This window comes from Leuresthes tenuis, unplaced genomic scaffold (assembly GCF_036924035.1).
Source record: "Leuresthes tenuis unplaced genomic scaffold, fLeuTen1.0.hap1 SCAF_2, whole genome shotgun sequence".
Taxonomy (NCBI): Eukaryota; Metazoa; Chordata; class Actinopteri; order Atheriniformes; family Atherinopsidae; genus Leuresthes; species Leuresthes tenuis.
This window is the reverse complement of record NW_027325356.1, coordinates 39,604,966-39,628,990: the sequence shown is the minus strand read 5'-3', so window position 1 is coordinate 39,628,990 and position 24,025 is coordinate 39,604,966. Positions and strand designations below refer to the sequence as shown.

Genomic DNA, 24,025 nt, shown 5'->3' with positions numbered 1-24,025 from the left:
GAAATGTTTGAAGTATATTTATAAGTCATATCTTTTAAATTGCATTCGTCACAATAATCTGGATAAAAAGGGAAAATTTAGACATCAAGATTAGTTCTAATTTTAATATCTGCTGCCAGCTTTATGATGCATCAGAAAGATTGTGTTATCAGCACACATTCTGAATAGTTTGACACAATATTTCATAGGATACATTAAATGTACTGGAAAGGAAGTTCCTAGACATTTAGACCGCGAATCAAAATTTTTTTTTAACAAAAAGTCAGCACTGAAGTCCAATTTGTGCTCCCAGTTTATCATGATTTACATACTGTGAAATAGAAGCATTCTCGACCTGGTTGTCTAAACCCCCTTGTCAGCATAGTAGTTTTGTCAGCATGTACAGTATCTCACAAAGGTGAGTACACTCCTCATATTTTTGTAAATATTTGATTATATCTTTTCATGGGACAACACTGAAGATATGACACTTTGTCTAGTTATTTTGAGGGAACAGCAAATGTACACTGATACAATATAAAGTAGTCCGTGTACAGCTTGTATAACAAACAGCCATTAACATCTATACCGCTGGCAACAAAATTGAGTACACCTTTAAGTGAAAATGTCCATATTGTGCCCAAAGTGTCAATAATTTGTGTGGCCACCATTATTTCCCAGCACTGCCTTAACTCTCATGGGCATGGAGTTCACTAGAGCTTCACAGGTTGCCACTGGAATCCTGTTCCACTCGTCCATGACGACATAACGGAGCTGGTGGATGTTAGAGACCTTGCATTCCTTCACCTTCAATTTGAGGATGCCCCACAGATACTCAATAGGATTTAGGTCTGGAGTCCATCACCTTTACACCTCTTCTTCGTTATCATGTTGGAATATTGACCTGCGGCCTAGTTTCTGAAGGGAGGGGGATCATGCTCCGCTTTCAGTATGTTACAGTACATGCTGGCATTCATGGTTCCCTCAATGAACTGTAGTTCCTCCGTGCTGGCATCCCTTATGCAGCCCCCAAACCATGACACTCCCACCATCATGCTTGACTGTAGGCAAGACACTTTTCTTTGTAATACTCACATGGTTGCCGCCACACATGCTTAACACCATCTGAACCAAGTAAGTTTATCTTTGTCTTATCAGACTACAAGACATGGTTCCAGTAATCCATGTTCTTAGTCTGCTCGTCTTCAGCAAACCGTTTGCGGGCTTTCTTGTGCATCATCTTTGATGCAGCGTGTAGTCTGAGCACTGACAGGCTGTACATCTTTATGTAGCGCAACAATTCTATTTTTTTTCCTCAGATCCTCAGAGTTCTTTGCCATGAGATGCCATATTGAACTTCCAGTGACCAGTATGAGAGTGTGAGCGTGATCACACCAAATTTAACACCTGCTCCCCATTCCCACCTGAGACCTTGCAACACTAATGCGTCACATGACACTAAGGAGGGAAAATGGCTAATTGGGCACAATTTGGACATTTTCACTTAGGGATATACTCCAGCAGTTTAGACATTATTGGCAGTGCGTTTAGTTATTTTGAGCAAACAGCAAATGTACACTGTTATACAAGCTGTACCCTGACTACTTTACATTGTATAAAAGTGTCATATCTTCAGTGTTGTCCCATGAAAAGATAAAATAAATAAATTCCATAGTTGTGAGAATGCTGATTAAGCATTCTTAAGCTCTATTGTTTTCCTTTATTATTATTATTCCAACATCTTAGTTCTTCTGTACGTTTTTCGCCGTTTAACTACTCCTGCATACTTTCACAGATTTCAACATTTTGGTATCACAACGTTGAGCTCCTTCATAAAAATCATGAAAATTTTTGCTCCTTGATTTTTATAAATGAGCAGCCAGAGTAACACACTGATCAGTTTCACCTTTTTCTGATATTCAAACAAATTCCCCTAACTTTCATGCAGTTTAACTTACAGAAACAAATTAAACCTCAAAATGTAGGAAAAGTGGTCCTCTTCAGCCAATGTAACTACTAAAGAGCTCACATTTACATTTACAGAATTTCAGCTATGAGTCTTGAAGCGAGAGAAACCTTTCAAATTCTCTCACTAACCCAAATGGAAAGTTTGATGTGACACAGCAGACGGCCTCAACTGTGTTCAACTTGCTGCTGTTAGTCTTTCACTCAATTGAAACTACAAAACTACATTACTGCATTCCTCTAACCCTTCTGGTTCTTACGGTCTTTAAATTTTCCTCGCTCCACATCCACAGTTTTTTCATAGGAGGTCATAGTATCCATTCAGCCATTTCTGCTGGTTCTACTGGGAGGGACGTCATTAAGCCGCAGCTGCTTATACACATTCCTATAACTGTGAGGACATCACTCTTCCACTCCCTGTTACATATGACACTGTAGCCATTTTAACTATTACTCACTTGACCTTTGACCTTCTTTATAGAATATTGTGCTCATTAAGAAGCCATCAAATGCTTTTCTAGTAAAATTAAACTTTTCTTTTGCTTCTTTGGCATCTTCAGCTGTCTTCATTACGTCAACATATTTCATTCCAGCCCATTGTTTCTTTTCTCCAGTTTTCTGCGTTCATATAGCTCTAGCTCTTTTCAAAAATACCTTTGAGGCCTTTTGAAACTTTCTGCTACATTTTTACATATTTCTTCATTTAGCAAGATTTGACTAAAATTTAACTTTTCTTTTGTTACTTTGGCATCTTCAGGTGTCTTTTTTACTTCGACCTTGAAGTAAAATGTGAGCCCATTTCATTCCACTCCATTGTTCAAATCAGCTGCTTTGAATTAAACCATTTTTTTCCTTTGTGTTTCTCTGTTTCCCATTTAACATCAGTGTTCTGGTGATCTATTTAACCTTTGACCTTTTTCATGAGAACATCTCTGTGATGACATTGTCTTCAGCTGTCACTTCTGCACTTTTAAAATTCAATTGAAGGTTCCAATTAGGCTGTCATATTCATTTAATTTAACTCCTCTTTACTTCAACCTTGAAGTAAAATGCGAACCCATTTCATTCCAGCCCATTGTCTCTTTTCACCAGTTTTCTGCCTTAATCTAGCTACAGCTCCTTTCAAAAATACCTTTCAGGCCTTTTGAAACTTTCTGCTACATTTTCACATATTTAGGGCTCAAGCTGCAAGCAGCGAAGGCCCCATTGTATCTGAAGGCATTATTATTCTTTGCACATTGATCAAATTTTTTCGGTTCTTTCCAGTGCGCCAAAACTCAATTTTGCCATGTGCGCCAGGCCTGGTGCACCATTACGTTTTAATGTAGTTGCGTCATAATTGCTCGGTATCGCCCCCTACTCATTTGTTAATTAACCCTGCCGTGGGGCTTAGTTTTGCATAGTCGGACGAAATTCCCTGCACGCCTTCGTCAAGCCCAGATGTACAAAAAAAGCCTTGGGACATGACACCGGTTCAAACTTGGTTACTCTTTAGCCATGGGGGATTAAAAGTTGTGATCTGAAGGATGTGTCCGTGGCAGACCCTCAAACTTGGAGCACTTCTGCATACATAGGCTTGCCCGGGACTCTGCCCTATGAATATGAAAATTCCTATGATAAAATATATGAACATACTCAAACTCACCTATAGGGCCACATGCTAGTGGTTAGAAATGCAACTTTGTTTCCACACCTCTTTTCACCACATCGAAATTCTCCAACAGATTTAAAGCTAACGGCTTCTAAATTGTTCGGGTTACTATTCAGCCATGGGGGATTAAAAGTTGAGACCAACTTTTCCAAAGTCTGAAGACTGTTGTCCGATCTTCACCAAACTTCATAGGCTTGCGTACAGCGTACATACGCATACTTACACTCACCTATAACGCCACTGCTGGTGCTTGGAAATGTCATTTTGTTTCCACACCTCGCATACACGCCTTTGTCATGCCCAGGCACACAAAAAAAGCCTCCTGACATCATAGAGCCAGGTCTACAGGATGTCACCCATTTTGAGTGGAAGATGTAAATTCGTGCCGTTTTTGGGTTGAAAGCCATATCATCATCGCAAGGTCATTAAACCTGGCACACACTCCACGCGGATGACCTCGTACGTATGTAAAGAATATTCTGTGTGGCCTGAGCTAAATGTCTGAGTAAAACCCTACGAATTTTCAAAACCCTGATGTTGTCTTGATATACATGGGATTTTCACAGCCTGCTCTACACTTGACACACAGCTGTACAATGCGCGTCGCCCGGCGTCCAACGCCTACCCTGACATGCGCGGGCCCAATCATCGCTGCTTGCAGTTATTTTTTGTTGTAGTGCATATTACAACTAATTTCCAACATGTGAATATTATTCAAATGGGCAATAGATTTTTGTCTTTGGGTGAAGATTTTTGCTGTCACAGAGGAGGTTGCCAGTCTACTGTATGCAGCCAGGGACGACCAAGCTTGCCTTTTTTCCTGCCAGGGAACACTGTCTTTGTACTGCAAACTGTCAGTCATCTCAAACTAGTGTAAACCCAGGATAAACTGGTATTTTTGTGATAATAGATCAATGGAACAAAAAAAAAAAAGCTACTGGTGTTCTTGGTGTGTGCAAGTTGAAGAAAATCGAGAATAAAGGTGGTTAATTTCAAATGGACTTGTACTTGTATAGCGCTTTTCTAGTCTAACTGACCACTCAAAGCGCTTCACTACACAAATTTTCCCGTCATTCAAATGAATGGAAATTTCTTTCAACTCTTCCAAAACCTCTTTCCAACCTAACTAGTTCAACATACATTCAGCTGGAGACACCCTTCAAACTTTAAAATGTTCACAAGACATTCAGCTATCACCAAATGATTCAGCTTTTAAAACTATTAAGCCAATTTTGAAATATGACATGAACATGATTCCTTGATTTTTATGAATGAGAAGATTAGAGTGGCACACACTGATCATTTGAACTTTTTCTGATATTCAAACAAATTCCTCTAACTTTAATACTGTTTAAGTCAGATAAACAAATTATACCTTGAAATGTTGGTACACTTGTCCTCTTTCAGCTGATGTAACTACTAAAGAGCTCACATTTACAGAATTTCAGATATGAGCCTTGAAGCGAGAAAAACCTTTCAATTTCTCTCACTAACTCCAATGGAAATTTGGTCTGACGCCAGAGACAGGTTCAACTGTGTTCAACTCACTGCCGTTTAAATTTTTTTCACTCCATTGAAATAAAAACTACATTGCCGCATTCCTCCAAGCCTTCTGCGTCTTACGGTCTTCAAATTATTATCCTCACTCTTCCAGTTTTCTCACAGGAGGTCATAGTATCCAAAAAAGCAATTTCTGCAGGTTATACAGGGAGAGAGCTCGTTAAGCAGCAGTTGATTACAAACATTGCTATCACTGATGACATCACTCTTCCACTCCCTGCTGTATATTACACTGAAGCCATTTTAACTATTACTCACTTGATTTCTGCTAAATTTTCACTAGATTCAGCTTTATGAGCATGGTCAACTATTTCCATTCAACTTAAAAAGCATTCTCACTGCTGTTTCGCAGGAACAGCTTTTTTCTAGTTGCACTTAGAAATCATACCACAGTGATGACAGATTTTTCCAATTGAAGAGGGATAACTTAAGAGTGGCTAAAGTGATAAAGACAATACTTTATTCCAGGACCCACAAGTTAACACAATGTTGGATGAAAACATCAGGTTCATCTATAATACTAACAAGGGATCTACAGAGAAATTCAGCACTGTTTAGGATGCATCTAAAGCTTTCACTAGAATCTCAATTTAAAAGAAAGGGAGTTGTCGCAGAATTATGTCGACATGCTAATAAAGTAAGTTTGTAAGCTAAAAATGCTGTTTAAAGTGGAATCTATCAGACATTTTGTTGGTCAATTCATAGATGGCTAAATCAGCTTGAAATATTTAATTTTTTTCAATGACTAAAATCTAAAGCGATTGCTTCTATTGTTACCAAATTAGAAGTATTTAAGAATTTAAGGACATACTGCACACCATGCTCTTTGAGAATAACTAAAGAGCATTGTCCCCTTGCTTTTAAAATGCACATTTACATTTAATAACCTTTGGCTGCCACTTGGGTGCAGTCTTAGAACTCGGTTTTCCACCACAGTGCATAGCTACAATACTAACAACCAAGAGCAGCCTACAGTTCTGATTTTCCCCACAGAGGCCAAAGTGGACAAAGATTTGCTTTGTGGTAGCTGGGAAATTTGTGTTAATATTTTCCACTGCAGCCGTCGTCTGTGCTCATTTGACACTCCTTGCTTGTTATATAATCTTTCTATATGGGTTCCTCTTTAGGTTTAGCTTAATTACAGCCAATTACCATCTCTCCAAGAAATGTGTTAAGGTTTTTTTTTTTCCTTCTTTTTTTCCTAAAGAACACATCTATGTTGAAAATTAGAAATACTGGTTAGAGTACATAAAAACCTCCACAAAGATATAAAACAAGAATTAAATGTTCAGACATTGGCCAAAGTAGGTAGATATTGGAAAACTCTAGGCACATCTGTGCATCAGTATACACAACCATACTGATACCACATACCATGTACACTATTATATTAAATTGGTGGCAGATAGACATAGGTTTAATAGGATAATCATCTCAGAAAAATTGAAAGGCCAGTTGTCTGTCCTTTAAGCACCTATAATAATTATTCATTACTAATTGTTGTTGTCAAGGTCTGATAAATACTTTGGTGCAATTTACATATGAGATTAATAGTTGTTTAATTATTTGCACAGATGTTGTGATGACTTACTGGCAAATTTATGTCTGACTATCACACCCAGAGTTTGTTAACTAGTGAACAGGCCCAGAAAGCGTGGCAGTAATTATCGGCGATTCCCATGGTGCATTGTGAGCAAATGTCAGCAGTATTGAATCCCATGTTGCATATTTCATATTGAGTCATATGCGTTCTTAATAATTCATATTTCTAATCAAATGCAGATTAATATTGCTGATATCTTACAAATATATCTGTACAAAAATCAGTAGCAGGGGGGATAGATATGCAGCAATTCTATTTGATTTTTGTAATTTGGTAATCAACTTTTAGAGCTCTGAGTTGTATTATTTTTTGTCTTCACTTTACTTCCAATTTAATAACAAAAACAAAAAAAAAAAAAACACACAGAATCAATATTCCAAAAGGAGTATTGTCAGGACACTAAAAATGGGGGTTTATTTATCCATTTAAATTTGAAACCCTGAAAATAAAAAACTCTGAAGCAGGTTAGGTGTACAGTATAAGTCACAATGATGATTTAATCCGTTTCAGAAGCAACGTTTGTACACTAAGGACGGTAGCTTTCTGCATATTTCACTCATTTAGTAAAATCCTCAAGTTCATTTTATAAAATCCAACCAAAATGTACTAAGTATAATTTAAAAATGACCAAATGTTGGCATAATTTTTCATCTATACTGGAAGAGAATATTTAACACAAGATCATATTTGGATCAAGGATAGATTGTTAACATGGTAAAGGTGATTCTTCCACTGATACAATCCTATTGCCCATTATGCAATATCGTTTCTTTGACATGATTACTCTTAGCTAGGTGCAGTCTGTTCTGGACTCAAGACACAAAATAACACTTCCTAAATGGATTCAATAATAAGCAGGAATTTTCATCATATCATTTGTCATACATTTGCGTTTGTCTGTAAAATTGCTCCACATCCACAATTATGACCCTTATGTGACTGGTTTTAAGAGTGTGTGTTTACCGGCCGTCTTTGAAAGTGCTGGATGTCATTGCCGGCAATAAAATCTTCAAAGTCTAGATCAGTTTCATCCCCTCCTCCCCGCATACACACACCACACTCAGCCACATTCTGAAAAACATATAGCATACTTAAAACCTCACTAAATTGCAAAGTATAACAATTATATGCCCTGGAAAAATAAAACTAAAACTAATGGTTTTCAGTGAGAACAACAAGGAGTTTTCCCAGGAGGCCTCAATGATTCACACCAATACGTTAACATTATTTAAGAATATGAAACATGACTGCAATAACTGGAACAGAATGTAAAGATTAATTTTGGGAGATATTCTTCAACTACCTCATGGCTGGGATTCAGAAGAATTTCACTCATGTCTGTGACTGGCCCCCAGGTTCTGTAATCCTGTAGAATAAGGTCCCCAGATCCAGCTTCTGACTCTGCACCTGCAGCCCAGATCTAACAAGAGCAGACAGATATTTGAGTTGATACTTTTTCCACTTACTTAGAAGGGTACCCAATAAATGTTCCATAACTGTATGTTGCTTAATAACCAATTTTTTTTTATGTTGGACTTACACAGTGACACAATGCAGTTGCTATCAAATGAGTATACTTAAAATGTGATTAAAACTGGTTTAAGCACTTTGCCCACTCTCCACAATTCACAGAAGTACCAATAGAAACCAGTAAAAACAGAATAACCACTGGGGATAGCATGCATCTCATTTAAAAAAATAAAATATACCAAGCACAACAAGTACACAGCTCTAAAGCTGTCCAATATCGCTAAAAGTTTGCCACCAGCTGTTTAAATCTGTGATTGCTAACAAGCTATAAGAGGGTATTTGGTCAGTTGTTGCTAGGTGGAAGAGCAATTGCCTGCTAATCAGAAGGTGAGTAGTTTGCTTCCCAGCTTCCCCAGACCATCCTTGGGTAAGACACTGAACCAAACATGGTTTCTGATGTGTCCATCGGTGTGTGAAGGCACTGTGTAGCCAGTAATGCTGATGCTGTATGAGTAAGTGTTTCAATGATTGAATGTGACTTGTGATCTAGAAGTGTTTTAAGTGTTCAACTAGACTAGAAAACAGCTATACTAGTACAGACTATTTACAATTGCAACAAATCTTCGAGTCAGACATGCTTTTGTCAAGTTATCCCTACCTGTTCAAACTCTGACCAGTAGTTCAATTAGAACCCTAATTCCAAAAACATTTGGCAGCTGTGAAAAAATGTTAATGCAATGATTCAAATTTAACCAAATATTTTCATCACAACAAAATTTTGAAAACACATTAAAAGGGACAAATTTGACCATTTTATGATTTCTTTTGCCGATTTTGATGGCAGCAAAAGTGAAAAAGTAAACAGTACAAAAAAGAAATGGCTAGATAAACATGTTGCAGCTAACGTGGTTAAATGGCAACATACCGGTAAAACTATTTGGCTATAAAAAAAAATGTAAATGCATTTAAAAAAAAAAAGCACACCCGAGAGATATGTGGAAGGAAAAATGTGAAGTGAGTGAAAAAGTTGCAAGACACTACATCTACAGATTAAGCAATTTCTAAATTGTCCTCAACATAGAATTGTAAAGACATACAATTCTCCATTCTCTACAGTACATAGCATTAAAAGTAGATAAAGAAAATAAAAAAATTAAAAAATCCGAACCAATTATAAACCGGTATGATTTTCCATCCAGGTGAAATCTCTGGAGCATCAGTGAGAGAGAACGTATAAACCAGTCAAATAGTCCTGAAAATTTGCATCCACTTTTTGAGCGACTATGAATTTGTCTTTTCTGCTGACCTGTATGTTGCTTTCCGTTTGCTCTCTGCTATTTTGGATTCATATGGATATATGCAGTACTTGTATTAAGACATTAAGGAGCCTCATTTGCAATTATCAACATTTTGTAAACATATACTAATTGGCATCAGGTGCTGAATTCTGCACAAATTCCCCAATAACACCAGATGTTTACGAACTGTTAAGAGGGGATACTATACAGAGGAAAACACTAAAAGTTGTTTTCTTCATATTGCAGCAGAACTAAGTGCTTACTGTGAGTGTTTGTCCACCAGCCAGGATGCAGGAGGAGGGGATGTGGAAGGAGATGTCTTCCAAGGCTGGATATTTCCGTTGAACCACCCAACCACCAAGTGCCTGATCCTTGAAATGCAGAAATGAGGACCAGTTGTAATATTGCTACTTTTATACAAGTACACCAACTTTTGCCTAAATTTCTACAGAAATAGAGAGAAATTGGATCTTTCTTAACAGGCATAGTTTGCATGTGTTTTTTTGTAGCAATGTCAATGACAGTTAATCATTTGGTGTGCATTCATGCTTCTGCTTTAAAAAAAGATTTATAAAATTTTCACTTTTTAGAAGTGAGGCTGAAACAGTCATAATCCAAAATAAATGCAAAAATTTAAAAATGGCTAAATTAATAGGTTTAAATGATAATAGATGCTACAAGCATAAGTAACTAAATCTATGCTAAAATAATTAATTAGCATTTTGAATAAATCGATTTTTCGGATTTATTTTCAAACTGCCAACCTAGTCCGTGTCACTGAGGCAGAGGTGACTCACTTAAATCATAAAGGTTTGACTCGTTTTAAATGGTGAAAATTATGCTTCTGTGATGGCTCCTTTAAAGTAGCTTTTAGTTTTTGTTTACCCATCAGGAAACCATTTGATTCTCCAAAGAGTACTCTGACTGCTGTCTACTAACATACTGTGGCAGAGAAACTAATATAGAATCTGGCATGTTAGTGTGATGCTTCCCTCAAGAACACTGCCCGAGTGGACTGGATTAGGGAGGACACCATCAGCATCCTGAAAACCATTGACCCTGCACCAGGAAAGTTGAAGTTATGGTGCCTCCTCTCTCATCTTATGTGGCTGCCGACTATCCACGATATCCCTCTCTCCCTAGTCGAAAAATGGTTGGTACACTGGAGTGTATGGCACGCCTTTTTTTTCCCCCCAAAAAAATATTTTTTATTGGTTTTATGGGATAGTGATAAGAAAACAATCAACATAACATATCAAAATTCATCCTGTACAATCTGTAGTCTTTGGTCCTTTTCAGGAACATTGTCCTTAACAGAATAGAAAAACGTCTGACCTTTTCCAACTTGAACTGAGACATACACAACACTTACAAAACACTCGTAACAACAGCCAAACAGAGAGGGGAGTAAATAAGTAGACATTAATGGATAACAACTGGTATGAAAATACCAACAGACATAAACAAACTAGGTGGTAAGGAAAAAAAATATATAAATATAAATTCATCAAAAATAAATTAAAAGAAAAAAAGGGGGGGGGGGGTAATATATATGAAAATAAATTACTTCATCCGCTCATTTATCTTCTGACTCAATATGTAAGGTGTCTATATGTCGAAGAAAAGGCTGCCAGATTTTGTAGAAGGCCTGAAGAGAGCCTTTAAGGGAGAACCTTATTTTCTCAAGTTGGAAACAACATAGGATTTCCTGTATCCATTTATTGTGTGTAAAAGGGGGGGGGGGGGGGGGGGGGAGTCCATTTCATTAAAATAAGTCTCCATGCCAGCAGGGTAAGCAACCAGGGGATCTGGGCCCACAGCACAACCAGAGACCCTGCTTAATGTGTTGAAAATATTATTCCAGAATTTAGAGTCTTCCGGTGAAAGTTTACACCTATACCTATTGCAAGCATCTGTTCTGTCTGGGTATATTTTAGCTAATCTGGTATTGGTGAAGTGACTCCTATGTAAAATCTTGCATTGTATAAGTTTATGTCTTGCACAGATAGGTGTGAACGCGCGAAGTATGCAATCTCATTGGTCATCTGTAATTGTGATCTCTTGCATTCTCACAAGACTGCCTTAATGCATTCTCACAAGACTGCCTTAATGCATTCTCACAAGACTGCCTTAATGCATTCTCACAAGACTGCCTTAATGCATTCTCACAAGACTGCCTTAATGCATTCTCACAAGACTGCCTTAATGCATTCTCACAAGACTGCCTTAATGCATTCTCACAAGACTGCCTTAATGCATTCTCACAAGACTGCCTTAATGCATTCTCACAAGACTGCCTTAATGCATTCTCACAAGACTGCCTTAAAAACAAATACTTAAGAATAAACATTTCCCCCAAGCTGTGAGAGTTGTTCAAATTTAATTTCACCCCACTACTCAAAACCATTATAGACTATCTCAATCATTGGAGGAACTTTCCACTTTTACTCACTGATAGAATAGCTGCAGTCAAGATGTCAATACTATCCAAAATCAAATATCTTTTTACAATGATCCCAAACCAATCTACTTCCAACTGGTTTCAATAACTGGACTATAACACGCAAATTCTATTCTATTCTAATCTATCAATAAACAGGAACTGATTCCCTGTGAAAACTATATTTTTTTGTATTTGTTTGATGCTTTAGCATTTTTTAACTCTTCATTCTTCAGCCTGTACACGGAGCATATAGCCTAATATTAGTCAATTAGAAAATAAACAGGAAATACTAACCTGGTATTCGACATAAATCTAGGACAACACTGCAGGTGTTTCATGAGGTTGGATGTGTTCCCTCCTTTGGCTCCTATAGCTTGGTGGCAGCGCCTGCACAGTGGACGGCCATAGTCTATTGCTTTACAGTCTGTGCCTTTTTAAACCCAAAATAGTTCCAAATGTGGCTTTTGGAGTTTGTTTTTAGTGGCAGACTTGCCGCTCGGGCCAATCCACGGTAGTACCGTCGTGTAGAATTTTTAGTATAGTAGGAACCGTAACGATTTGGCACCGTGGGGTACCGTGCAATTCTAAATGCTTTTAGCCATAACCACTGCCAAAAAGAAGTGGAAAACAAGACAAACTCAGCACATCACACTGATTAAATATCCTTACAGAATACATATCTATAGAAAAGCTCTTAGCTGTTTCCCAAGACCAAACTCATTATTTTGAAGCAACCTGGACCCCTCATCTTCTCAGAGCCCTACACTAGCTGCCTGTGAGCCTGTGCCCCCAACCTGACAAGTGAGTTCTTAAAACCATTAACGTTCTTGTTATAATTATAATGTTAAATATAACTACATGGAGGGAAACCACTAGTCAGACTCTGTCAGAAGTGACAGAGTAGAGATAGAGTGCAGACATAGAGGAAAGAACAGACAGATAAAGTGCAGAGATAGAGGTGGTAGGGAAGTACAAGGTAAGTGCTAGGATAGGAGATGTTCTCTGAAGAGCTGGGTTTTCAAGAGTTTCTTGAAGATAGACAGGGTTCTAGAACAGGGCTACCGGTAGGTCATTACACCATCGTGGAACGACACATGAAAAGAGTTTGGATCGTCTTAAGCGGGGTGTAGGCACTGCTAGACGACAATCCTGTGATGACCGAGTTGTGACATAAGCCTTTGCAAGAGCATTCACATATTTGGGAGTCGTTCCATTAAGCACTTTGTAGGCTAACATCAGTAACTTTAATTTGATGCGGGTGGCTAAGGGTAGCCAGTGGAGTGCAATGAACAGAGGGGTGACGTGTGCTCTTTTAGGCTGATAGAAGACCAGACACACCGCTGCGTTCTGGACCGCCTGCAGAGGTTTTGCAGCACAGGCTTGGAGACCAGTTAGGAGAGCATTGCAGTAGTCAAGGCGGGAGTTGACCATGGCCTGCAGCAGGAGCTGGGTGGCATGTTGCGTTAGGTATGGTCTGATCTTTCTTATGTTTAGCAATGCGAAGCGGCATGAATGAGCAACAGAGGTAACGTGATCTTTAAAGGTTAGTTGGTCATCAATCATGACACCCAAGTTTCTAGCTACCTTTGATGGAGCAAGAGATAGGGATTCAGTTTGGATGCAGACGCTGTGGTGTATGGTTGGTTTGACTGGGAAGACAAGCAGTTAAGTTTTAGGGAGGTTAAGTTGGAGGTGATGGGATTTCATCCATGTTAATATATCAGAGAGACAGTCTAAGATTCGTGCTGAGATTGTGTGGTTGTCAGGTGGAAATGACAGAGCTGGGTATCATCAGCATAACATATGAGAAGTCATGTCAAATGCAGCTAATAAGTACAGAGGACTTAGCTGTCACTCTGGCTTCTTTTAAGGCTTTTGTCACAGCCAACAGAGCCGTTTCGATGGAGTGTCCATTTTTAAACCGATTGAAACAGATTGGTTTGGATCAACAAGGTTGCTATGCGAGAATCAGTGACCTGCTTAAAGACCGCCCTTTCAATTGTTTCAGACAGAAACGGGAGGAGAGAGATTGGCCGATAGTTCTCCACTCGAGTTGGAGGGAGGGAAGGTTTCTTGAGCAGTGGTGTAACCTGAGCTTGCTTGAATGTGGTATGAAATGTGCTCGATGTCAGTGAAGCATTAATCACATGCGTGACTGCTGGAGTTACACTAGGAGCAATGGATTAGAAAAGATTAGTGGGAATGGGGTCCAGCGGGCATGTAGTAATACAGCTACATGTGAGAAGTTTAGACACACTGCTCTGAGCGAGAGGGGTGAATAAGAAAAATGTTGCAGTAGGACTTCCATGCAGAAGTCCTACTGCAACATTTGTTTGCTTATAGCTGCCACTTTGTCAGTAAAAAAATTAGGCAAAGGAGTCTGCTGTCAGATTGGTAGCAGAAGCAGAGGATTAAGTAGAGTTTTGAAGGTGGAAAAAAGTTTCCGGGTGTCAGTAGTACCATTAATCTTGTAACTGTAGAAAGACTTTATTGCATCAGTAACACTGGATGCGAATGATGACAGTAGCGCCTGGAGTTTAGATCTGCAGGATCTTTTGACTTGTGCCATTTCCTTTTGGCAGCGCTGGGATTGGTGCGCAATGCTCGGAGAGTATCATTAAGCCAGGAGTGGGACTGGGAGGATCGAGCTGGTTTGGTGGATAGAGGACAGACTATCCAGAGATGAGCTCAGCATAGAGCAAAGGGAGTCTGGCATTTCCTTTTGTTGGAAATGAGCAAGCCACCAAACGCCACCGTTTGGTTGTGTGAAACCCAAGAATTCTTTACCCGAGAATGTCTTCACACGACAATGGCTGACGCATTCTGGTAACAGTATAGAACTGACTATGCATAAGTACTACATGTAACCCACGATAAAGTTAAACAAAAGAAACTTGCTTGCCTGAACCAAAAAGAAAAATAGGAAAACTGTTTGAGTTGTTTTAAATGGTGCAAATTTGCGCTTCCTTTATCCCTCTTCTCTACAGCTGTTAGTGTGGCTCCCCACATGAGAATTCCTACTCTGAGCAGAGAATGCTCTAACCACTGCCGACTGCAGATACAGAACAGACAACTCAAAAACTTCAAATAACCTGAACTATTTCTTTATATTCCACTGCATTTCTGTGACAGTCTAATCATACCATTTAACATGCAGAGTAGTAAAATATGAATTAAATATTCAAATTGAAATTTAATTCAAATTGACTGGAACACTTAAAAACTGATGGAGCATCTCTGAGGGAAGTCGTCTTTACACACAACTGTGCTATTACATTGTGAACCTGTAACATTACAATAATTTGTATTAAAAAGTAAAAAAGAAAACGGTTATTAAGCCAAATTCCATCCTTACCAAGTCAGAGTTGTTCTTTAGTTTAACATAATTTCCATCATTGTCTATCTCTACCACGCTCACAGAACCATGCTTGGCTGAATGACTGGACATTTTATAGACTGGAGAGCTGCCAATGGTTCCCTCATGTTTTCGCTTTTTCCCTCTAAGGTTCCGACTGCTTAGTTCTTGTGTGCAGGGTACAGCTGTGTGCTGGGAAGGGCTGGGGGACAAGTGCAATCTAAGACAAAGATGACAGATTTATTTGAACAACAACTACTGACTTTTTTTCCTTTGATGCAACAATGATTATATCTTGATCATCTGCCATGTGACGCGTTTGAAAGCCATACCTCTGCTCCTCCACTTCTAGCATCTTCCTATAGGCGTTTATCTCCATGTCCAAAGTGAGCTTGACATCCAGGAGGTTCTCATAGTCTTCCAGCTGACTGTACATCTGGGCTCTCATGTTCAGCAGCTCCTGTTCCTTCTGAGAGAGTTTTTGCTGCCAAACCTCCCGCTCTCTATACAGAGTCCTCTCCAGCTCCTGAAAATGGCTTTCCAGCATCAATTTCTGCCAGAGGAAAGAAGAATAGTTATATTGTTGCAGTATCAACTACCATCAAAGCTATGCTATTCTAATGGGAGTATGGTTTTACATTGTATTCAATTCAGTCTACTTTATCCCTCACCACACACACAAAAGTATAATCTTATTTGAAAATATAAGCGTTCTAAAATGTAGTTAAAAGTTATTAACCTTTATTATGAAAAATGTATTGTAAAAAAAAAAATCAACTAATTTGGTATTTGCAGGTGTGGCAAAAGCACACCCCAATCTGTAGAAAGACAACGCAATGTCCCATAATCCAGATGCCACTAAAAGCTTGCAGGTGCAGAGAAGTCGTCATTCCGCTTCTAAGTCTCATCCAGAGCAGATGTCCAGTGACTCCCAAGATATTTGACAACTTTGAGGGTCTGCAGAAAAACTTTGCAGTATATGTAGAGCTAAAACATGCAACATATGCCCGGTATTTTGAGGGGCTTGAATTAGTTTTCCACAAATCCTCATTTAAGTGAGGCATACAACACTACCTGATCAAGATAGACGACTGCCCTTCCCAAGCCAATTGTGCCAAAGGTTTCTTCACGTTAAAAAGGAGGGTTTTTTTGTTGTTTTTTTTTTGTCCCCCCCTCCGCTTTCTACCGTCTTGGATCGAAGTGAAGTTTTGGTTTCTTTAATAACTCCCCAAGCAGAGGACATTCAGTAGTCAGCTTCCAGAAACAGATGTGTAAAAAATGTTTAGGTTTCTAAGTGGATGGAGGGCAAAGATTTCAGTTTAGATTTATTCGACATACTTTTCAGTTTATGTTGAGTGGCAATTCATTCATATAGAGCCAATTCAAAAACAATATCCTAGCTAAGGAAACCAACAGATTGCACTGAAACTTTTCTTCAGTCCAATCTCCCGTCCTGAGCATGCCTGAGGCGACTATGGAAAGCAATGACTCCCTTTTAACAAGAAGAAACCTCTGGAAGAACCAGACTCAGGAAGGGTGGCCATCCGCCTCGACCAGCTGGGGTTTGAGAAGACAGAAAAGAGGGGGGAAAAACACCATAACGCCATTCAAAGGAACTGTTCTGTTGGAACAGGGAAACAAGTTAATAACCACAATAATGTCACATGTACATAATATCATTTGAGAAATTAAACAAGGGGAAAATGAGAGCAAAGTGAGGAAAGGTGTGACAGATGAGGTCCCCCAGCAGTCTAAGCCTATAGCAGCTTAACTATGGGATGTTTCAGAATCACCTGAGCCATCCCCAACTATAAGCTTTATCAAAAAGGAAAGCTTTAAGTCTAATCTTAAAAGTGGAAAGGGTGTCTGCATTTACTGGCAGGTTATTCCACAAGAGGGGCCTGATAACTGAAGACTCTGCCTCTGTCTGCTTTTAGAAACTCTGGGAACAACAAGTAAACCTGCAGTTTGGGAACGAAGTGCTCCGTTAGGAAAATACCTTACAATGAGATCTTTAAGATATGATAGAGCTCGGTCATTAAGAGCTTTATATGTGAGGAGAAGAATCTTAAATTCTATTCTGAATTTAACCGGGAGTCAATGAAGAGAAGCTAAAACTGGAAAAACCTGATCTCCCCTGTTAGTTCTCTTCAGAGAGCATCTCCTATCCTAGCACTTACCTTGTACTTACCTACCCCCTCTATCTTTGCACTTTCTCTTTCTGCACTTCCTTCTATACCTGCACCCTATCTCTACTCTGTCCCCTCTGACAGAGTTGGACCAGTGGGTTCCTTCTATGTAGTTTATTGTTAGCTTTTTATATAGCTTGTTATATCTTCATTTGTAAGTCGCTTTGGATCAAAGCGTCTGCTAAATACATAAACATAAACATAGTTCTCATCAGAACTCTAGCTGCAGCATTTTGGATCAGCTGGAGGCTTTTCAGAGAATATGTGGGACAGCCCAATGACAGTAGTCCAATCTTTAAGTAACAAATGCATGGACTAGTTTTTCTGCATTACTCTGAGACAGGAGGTTCCTGATTTTGGCAATATTACAAAGGTGAAAGAAGGCAGTCCTAGAGACCTGTTTTTATGTGTGTCAAATGATAAATTCTGGTAAAAAATAACTCCAAGGTTCCTCACTGTAGAACGAGAAGCCAAGGAAATACCATCTAGAGTAATTATACAACTTGACAATTTCTCCCTGAAGCGCTCAGGTCCAAAGATAATGACTTCAGTTTTGTCTGAATTTAGAAGCAGGCAGTTGTGAGTCATCCAAGTCTATAGGTCTTTAAGACATGCTTGTAGTCTGACCAACCTATTGGTTTCATAGATAAGTACAGCAGAGTATCATCAGCATGGCAATGGACATTTATGCCGTGCTGTCTAATAATGTTACCTAATGGAAGCATGTATAAAGTAAAAAGAATCGGTCCAAGCACAGAACCCTGAGGAACTCCATGACTTACTCCAACGTGTGAGGAAGATTCTTCCTTTACAAGAACAAACTGGAATCTATCAGATAAATATGATTTAAACCAGCCTAATGCAGTTCCTTTAATCCCAATAACATGTTCAAGTCTCTGTAACAGAATGCTGTGATCAGTCGTATCAAATGCAGCACTGAGATCCAACAGGACAAGCGCAGACAAGTCCGCTATCAGAGGCTAAGAGGAGATCATTGGTAACTTTCACCAGTGCTGTTTCTGTGTTAGGACGCACTCTGAATCCTGACTGAAACTCTTCAAACAGATTATTTCTGTGGAAATGATCACAAAGTTGAGCTGCAAGATTACACAGATTCGTAACCCTGATCTGAAGAAAGCTGCCACTCCTCCTCCTCCTCTGCCTGTGGTTCGAGGAACGTGAACATTTAAATAGTCAGAGAGAGTTAATTAATTAATGCTAACATGATCCTCCTGCTGCACCCAGGTTTCTGTAAGACACAATATGTCAATATGATGATCACAAATCAAATCATTCATTAACAGACTTCGAAAGGAGAGATCAAATATTCAGCAAACCACATTTGATGTTTTTGTTCAGTTAAGGTTTTTGTTTTAAATTTTTTTTTTGCACAAGAGGATTTGCTCCTTTTGGGTTTTTTGATTTGGGGGGCAGCATCAGGTGGGAAGCCGCAGAGAAGTGTGTAAGACTACAACTCTGCATCCTGGTCTCAACCCAAGGTTGCAATGTTTTTGGATGACTAATAAATTCATCCATTTTTCTAGAAATGAGTCGCTCCTTCTAAAGTGGGGATGGATGGTCCAAGTTTTCTCCAGAAAGATTGCCAATTATCTATGTAGCCCACGTTGTTTGCTGGACACCATCTAGACAACCAGACACACTGCTAAAAAGTGAAAAATAAAGACTAAAGATCTGTAAGAGAGTGCTAGAATATAACGAGTACGCCATAGAGTTAACTATGCAAAATGTGTAAATCATGGGGAGAAATAAGGTAATTATTAGTAGTGCAAGAGGAGCAAGAAATGTCACAGAGGCAACAGGAAGTGATGCAATATGTCTTACCGCAAAGCAAAGCTGCAAAGTTCTGACACCATATGGTAAAGCAATACAATTGTGAAATTCTGTGAACTTGAACGTTTTTAATTTTCAACCAATCAACCTTTTATATAATTATTTTATATCTAAATACAGTTTATTTACCCAAAATAAAACTTGGGTTTACAGTGTTATTGGCAGTCTTCATTTTAAATTGTTAAATAGAAAACAGGGCATTCAATTCATAATTTCTTTTTTTTTTTTTTTTTTTTTTTTTTTTTTAAATACAGGAAAATTCATGTGGCATTGAGATAAATTGTTTCTATTCTGTAATTACTGAGTTTTTGTCACAGGTTCTAAAAAGAACAACATTTGTCTTTAGTTTTTAGATCAAAGTTCTATGCATTTTATCTCTTTTTTTTTAAATGCTGTTTGATCAATAATTTGCAGTTTCAAAAGCATGCTGGATGGTGAGATCCTCTCCCATGTGAATTTTATTGTGGAAGGAATGCAAATAATCTAATGTCAGAATTTGAATTTTTAATGAATTATCTCAAACAAATTTCAGGTGATTTGCAATTTTCCCTCATCCCTGCAATTTCATAGCAGAAAACAAAACCCATATTGCAACTTATGTCCCAATTTTTCATAAAAGCTGAAACCAAAAATAAATAAGATGAAAGGCATTTTATGGTGCAAAAAATAAATAAATTAAACTCCCAGCAGCCTCACATTTTGGTGGAGTATGGGAGGGAGAAATCTGTTCCATAAAGTCTGTCCTCCACCCTTTTGGGCCAAACCTGTCCATGAAGAGGTTATTACAGTGCTTCTGGAAGTGCAGTCTATCCTTAACTCAAACCCATTGGCTTATCTTTCTACTGATTGCAGATGTTGACCCTGCAACATCATTTATGGGGTGGCCTGATTGATCTCTCCCGCAAAAATGGTCCATCCTGAGGTGGAGCTCCTTAGTTGCAGACGCTAGTGGCATTCAGAGTTTTGCTGACCAAATCTGGATGAGATTCCATAAGAAATGCCTCCCTTGTCTGCAAACTATTAAATATGGTATTCCTCTACTCCTGAAGTCTTGGATAAGGCAGTCATGTTGGTGGACCCTTAGTTTCTTTGAGGTTTGTGGCCCATTGGACACGTAACCACGCTTCACCTTAGCGATGATTCGTGTTGTCAGGTCTACCTATATAAACATCAATAGACTGTACACCAGACCAGTAGCTCAGCTGGTGATCTTATCAGCTGTTCCAAAGGCAGATATCCATCAGAAAATTCAAACCTTTTGAACCTGACTGAAAAGCCGTTATTTGTATCGAAATGTGCCCTGCAAATTATAAGGTAGCCGTATAAAAGTCTTATACATTTGTTCTGCTTTTAATACCTAAATGTTTGGCTATGGGAAGCAACATTTATACAAAATGGTTGTACAAAATTCAGAAATGAACTAAGAACGCAATCTCAATTCAAATTCAAGAATTGAATGGGGAATTTAGGGGTCAAACGGGAAGTGGAATTGCAATTCAAATTCTAATTGCAGGAAGTAGAATTTGAATTCCATGAAGTTCATGATACATAATTAAAGTGTATTTAACAGTGAAGCTTTACAGTATTACAGCAACTAGACCAACCCTCATTCACAATGCCTACCCGAAGATCTCTCAGAGAAATCCTTCTCCCACAACGCTCATATTCTGTGAAAGCACATCGAGGTAATCTGATGGCAAAAGCTGGCCATATTTGCCCAAGCATTGATTTATGGTCAAATCAAAGAGGTCCATTTCCTGGTTGATTTCAATTTTAAGAGCATAATGCAGAGTTGCCAGTGTTTTAAATGGAGACACACAGATGAAAATATTTGCCAGGTATATGATGATGTTCTGGACAAATAGTTGAGTCTGTATGTTCAAATGTCAGTGCCACCTCTGACATTAGAACTCAAAGAAGGAAATGCCCCAGACTCTTTTCCTACATGAAGACTCAAACAACTGCTGTCCCAATTGACACATCCTCACATGAGCTCCCAGTTTACTTGAGCACACCATGTTTGGCTGAGGATGCTGATCCCTTATTGTTCTGGAAAGAAAACCAGAACAGTTTCTTAAACCTAGCTGTACTTGCATGTAAATATCTGGCCATACCCGTTTCCTCTGCACCTGTTGAGAGGATATTTAGTGTTGCAGGGAAGATATTCAGACCAGAACGATGCCAGCTCAATGACAAAACATTTGAGGAACCGTTGACCACTAGATGCCACACCTTTACTCTTTAAAGAACTTTAATCAATGATAATTTAACTTACCAAAAAATTTTTTTCATTTGATTACTTTGAAATGAAGATATTGCTAATTATTCAATATTAAGGGAATGTATGCTTAATGTTAGTGTCTCTACTGCCATTTGGACATTGTCACTGATATGCGATAAGGAGGAATTATTTCCTGTAATTCCAATTCAACAAAAAAATTCAACATCCTATAGGGCAGAGTCAATTCAAATTCTTTGCTTGAATTGAATTAAATTCTAAATTTTATCAAACCCTGATATACATAGTGTGTTCCTTTGCTACAAAAGGTGAATATATAGGTATTCCGGTTCACTGTTCGTTGGCACAGAAATATACTAACCTGTGTTTCTTTTTTTTTTACATTTCAGTAATTGCCACTTACAAAACTATAAGTAACTCTGCATGATATATATATATATATATATATATACACACACACACACACAGAGTTACCCCTTTTGTTAAATAAGTGTACTGAAGCTTTGCAGGTGAACTGCCATTTTCTTTTGAACCAATCTTTCTTTTGAGGAGACCGGTTCACTGAACATCTAGTCCCCTCCCCCCGGGTTTAGTAAACACTCTGTTTGAGGAGATAGTTTTTTTTGTTTATTATTGTGGCCTTTGTTCACCTCAATGTTATTTGTTCAAATTAAACAACTTCTCAGTGGATTGTCAGTCTTTTGTTGAGCTTCTATCCCTTAGATGTGATGCAACCCAATGCAACAAAACTGAACTTACATCTTTCTGGTACTGCTGGAGCTGGAAGTTGAGGGCTTCCACTTTGAGCTTGGTGGTTTCCAGTTCATCTTTGGTGGCTGATGCAACATTTTTCTCAAATGCAGCCAGCTGGGCATTCTGCAACTGAGGATCAAAAAGAATTGAGCGCAAGGGGGGGTAAAATACAAAATGTCTGCGAATTTTGATAAAAGAATTAATTTAAAGAAGTTTTTAAAAAACATTTTAGAAAACCCCACACACCAACAACATGATTTTAAGTTTTGTTTGAACCTTTGAACTGAACGTCCTGCCAATATTGACTCTGTACTGCTGTAGCTGAGATTCCTGGTCGTGACGGAGTTGCTGCATTGCCTGAGCCAATTTACTTCCAAACTCTTGTTGTCGTCCTGATTCCACTTCCACAATACTGCTTTCATATTTGCTCCGAATTTCCAAAATTTCCTATCAACATAAAAAGGTGAATTATGATAGTATCCAACCTGACCTATATATATATATATATATATATATATATATATCTCAATTATTAGAGCAATTATTGGTCAAAAGTGACAGAAGAGGTGCACCTCTGTGTATGCATGTTACCTGCTCACTGATGTTTGTTTGTAGTTTGAGTTCTTCTTTAAGTGTTTGCACCTGATTCTCCAAGTCTACCCTTCTCAAGATCTCAGAACATAGTTGTGTCTTGTTGTCTCTCAATACATTCTCCACCTGGTGGCAAACAGTCATACACAAAGTCTGCTAAAGAAGTAGTAACAACTGAAAACAATACTGGTTACTTACGTGGTCAAAGATCAATTTCCCTTTAGTGGTACACAGCATGTGGTTATTTTGAGAATTTGTCATGGAACAATTGGCATACAAACTGTAATTTCATTTGGTTTTTCATCTCAAGGCACAAGAAAACAAAACTGAAATAAACCCTCACGCTCCATCAGTTAAAAGACAAAATTATGGAAAAGGCATTCATATGTTGTACATGGTCTGAAAGGGAGATTTAACCATATAGCATTCAGCAATACTAGATTAATGTGTTTAAGAGCTTGAGAGGTGCCTGCATTAGTTTGAGGTTCATTCACAGTATACCCAATTTTCCTATAATTGTATCCAACATGGGCTGCACGGTGGTGTGGTGGTTAGCACAGTTGCCTCACAGCGAGAGGGTTCCAGGTGTAAGCGTGGGTTCTCTCCGGGTACTCCGGCTTCCTCACACCATCCAAAAACATGCATGTTTTGCCCGATGACTGCTGGGATAGGCTACCCACTCAAATTGAACAAGATAACAAGTTAAGCTAAAATTTCCAAGTTAAATGCCTCAAAAGATGGACAGTACAGTTGAGGGGAGGTTGAGCTCAGGTTTAGAAGCATTAAGGGACAGGAGGTGAGAAGCACAAATCTCTCTACAGAGAGGAAAACCCCCTGATAGGTGATTGCGCACTCAATAAGTCAATTTTACATTAAGGATCTCATGGACAAAGAGTTATTAAGTTGATAAGCTGTGACCTGTAAAAAGACATGTAAACATGATGATGCAAACTCTGTTAAACAATGGCTGTTCTTGCGCCAAATGGCAGAGAATAGACCAAGCATGTGTTCCAATATCAAACACATTTACTGGTCTATGATGATGACTGGCTTATGAGCCGATTCAGACTATCGAGGG

General features: G+C 38.6%; 1 protein-coding gene across 1 annotated transcript in view; it reads right to left on the bottom strand.

Annotated features, from left to right (window-relative positions):
• Positions 1-627: 627 nt before the first annotated feature.
• LOC140302300 (lamin-B3-like) overlaps positions 628-24,025 on the bottom strand; it is a 35,828-nt gene continuing 12,430 nt past the window's right edge. The window contains exons 3-11 of the mRNA XM_072381135.1: positions 22,948-23,073; positions 22,633-22,803; positions 22,363-22,485; positions 15,657-15,877; positions 15,325-15,544; positions 9,790-9,897; positions 8,062-8,178; positions 7,722-7,829; positions 628-786 (exon numbers count right to left, since the gene is read on the bottom strand). Of these exons, the coding sequence (XP_072237236.1) occupies positions 628-786; positions 7,722-7,829; positions 8,062-8,178; positions 9,790-9,897; positions 15,325-15,544; positions 15,657-15,877; positions 22,363-22,485; positions 22,633-22,803; positions 22,948-23,073 (1,353 nt within the window). The remainder of the gene's footprint in view (positions 787-7,721; positions 7,830-8,061; positions 8,179-9,789; positions 9,898-15,324; positions 15,545-15,656; positions 15,878-22,362; positions 22,486-22,632; positions 22,804-22,947; positions 23,074-24,025) is intronic.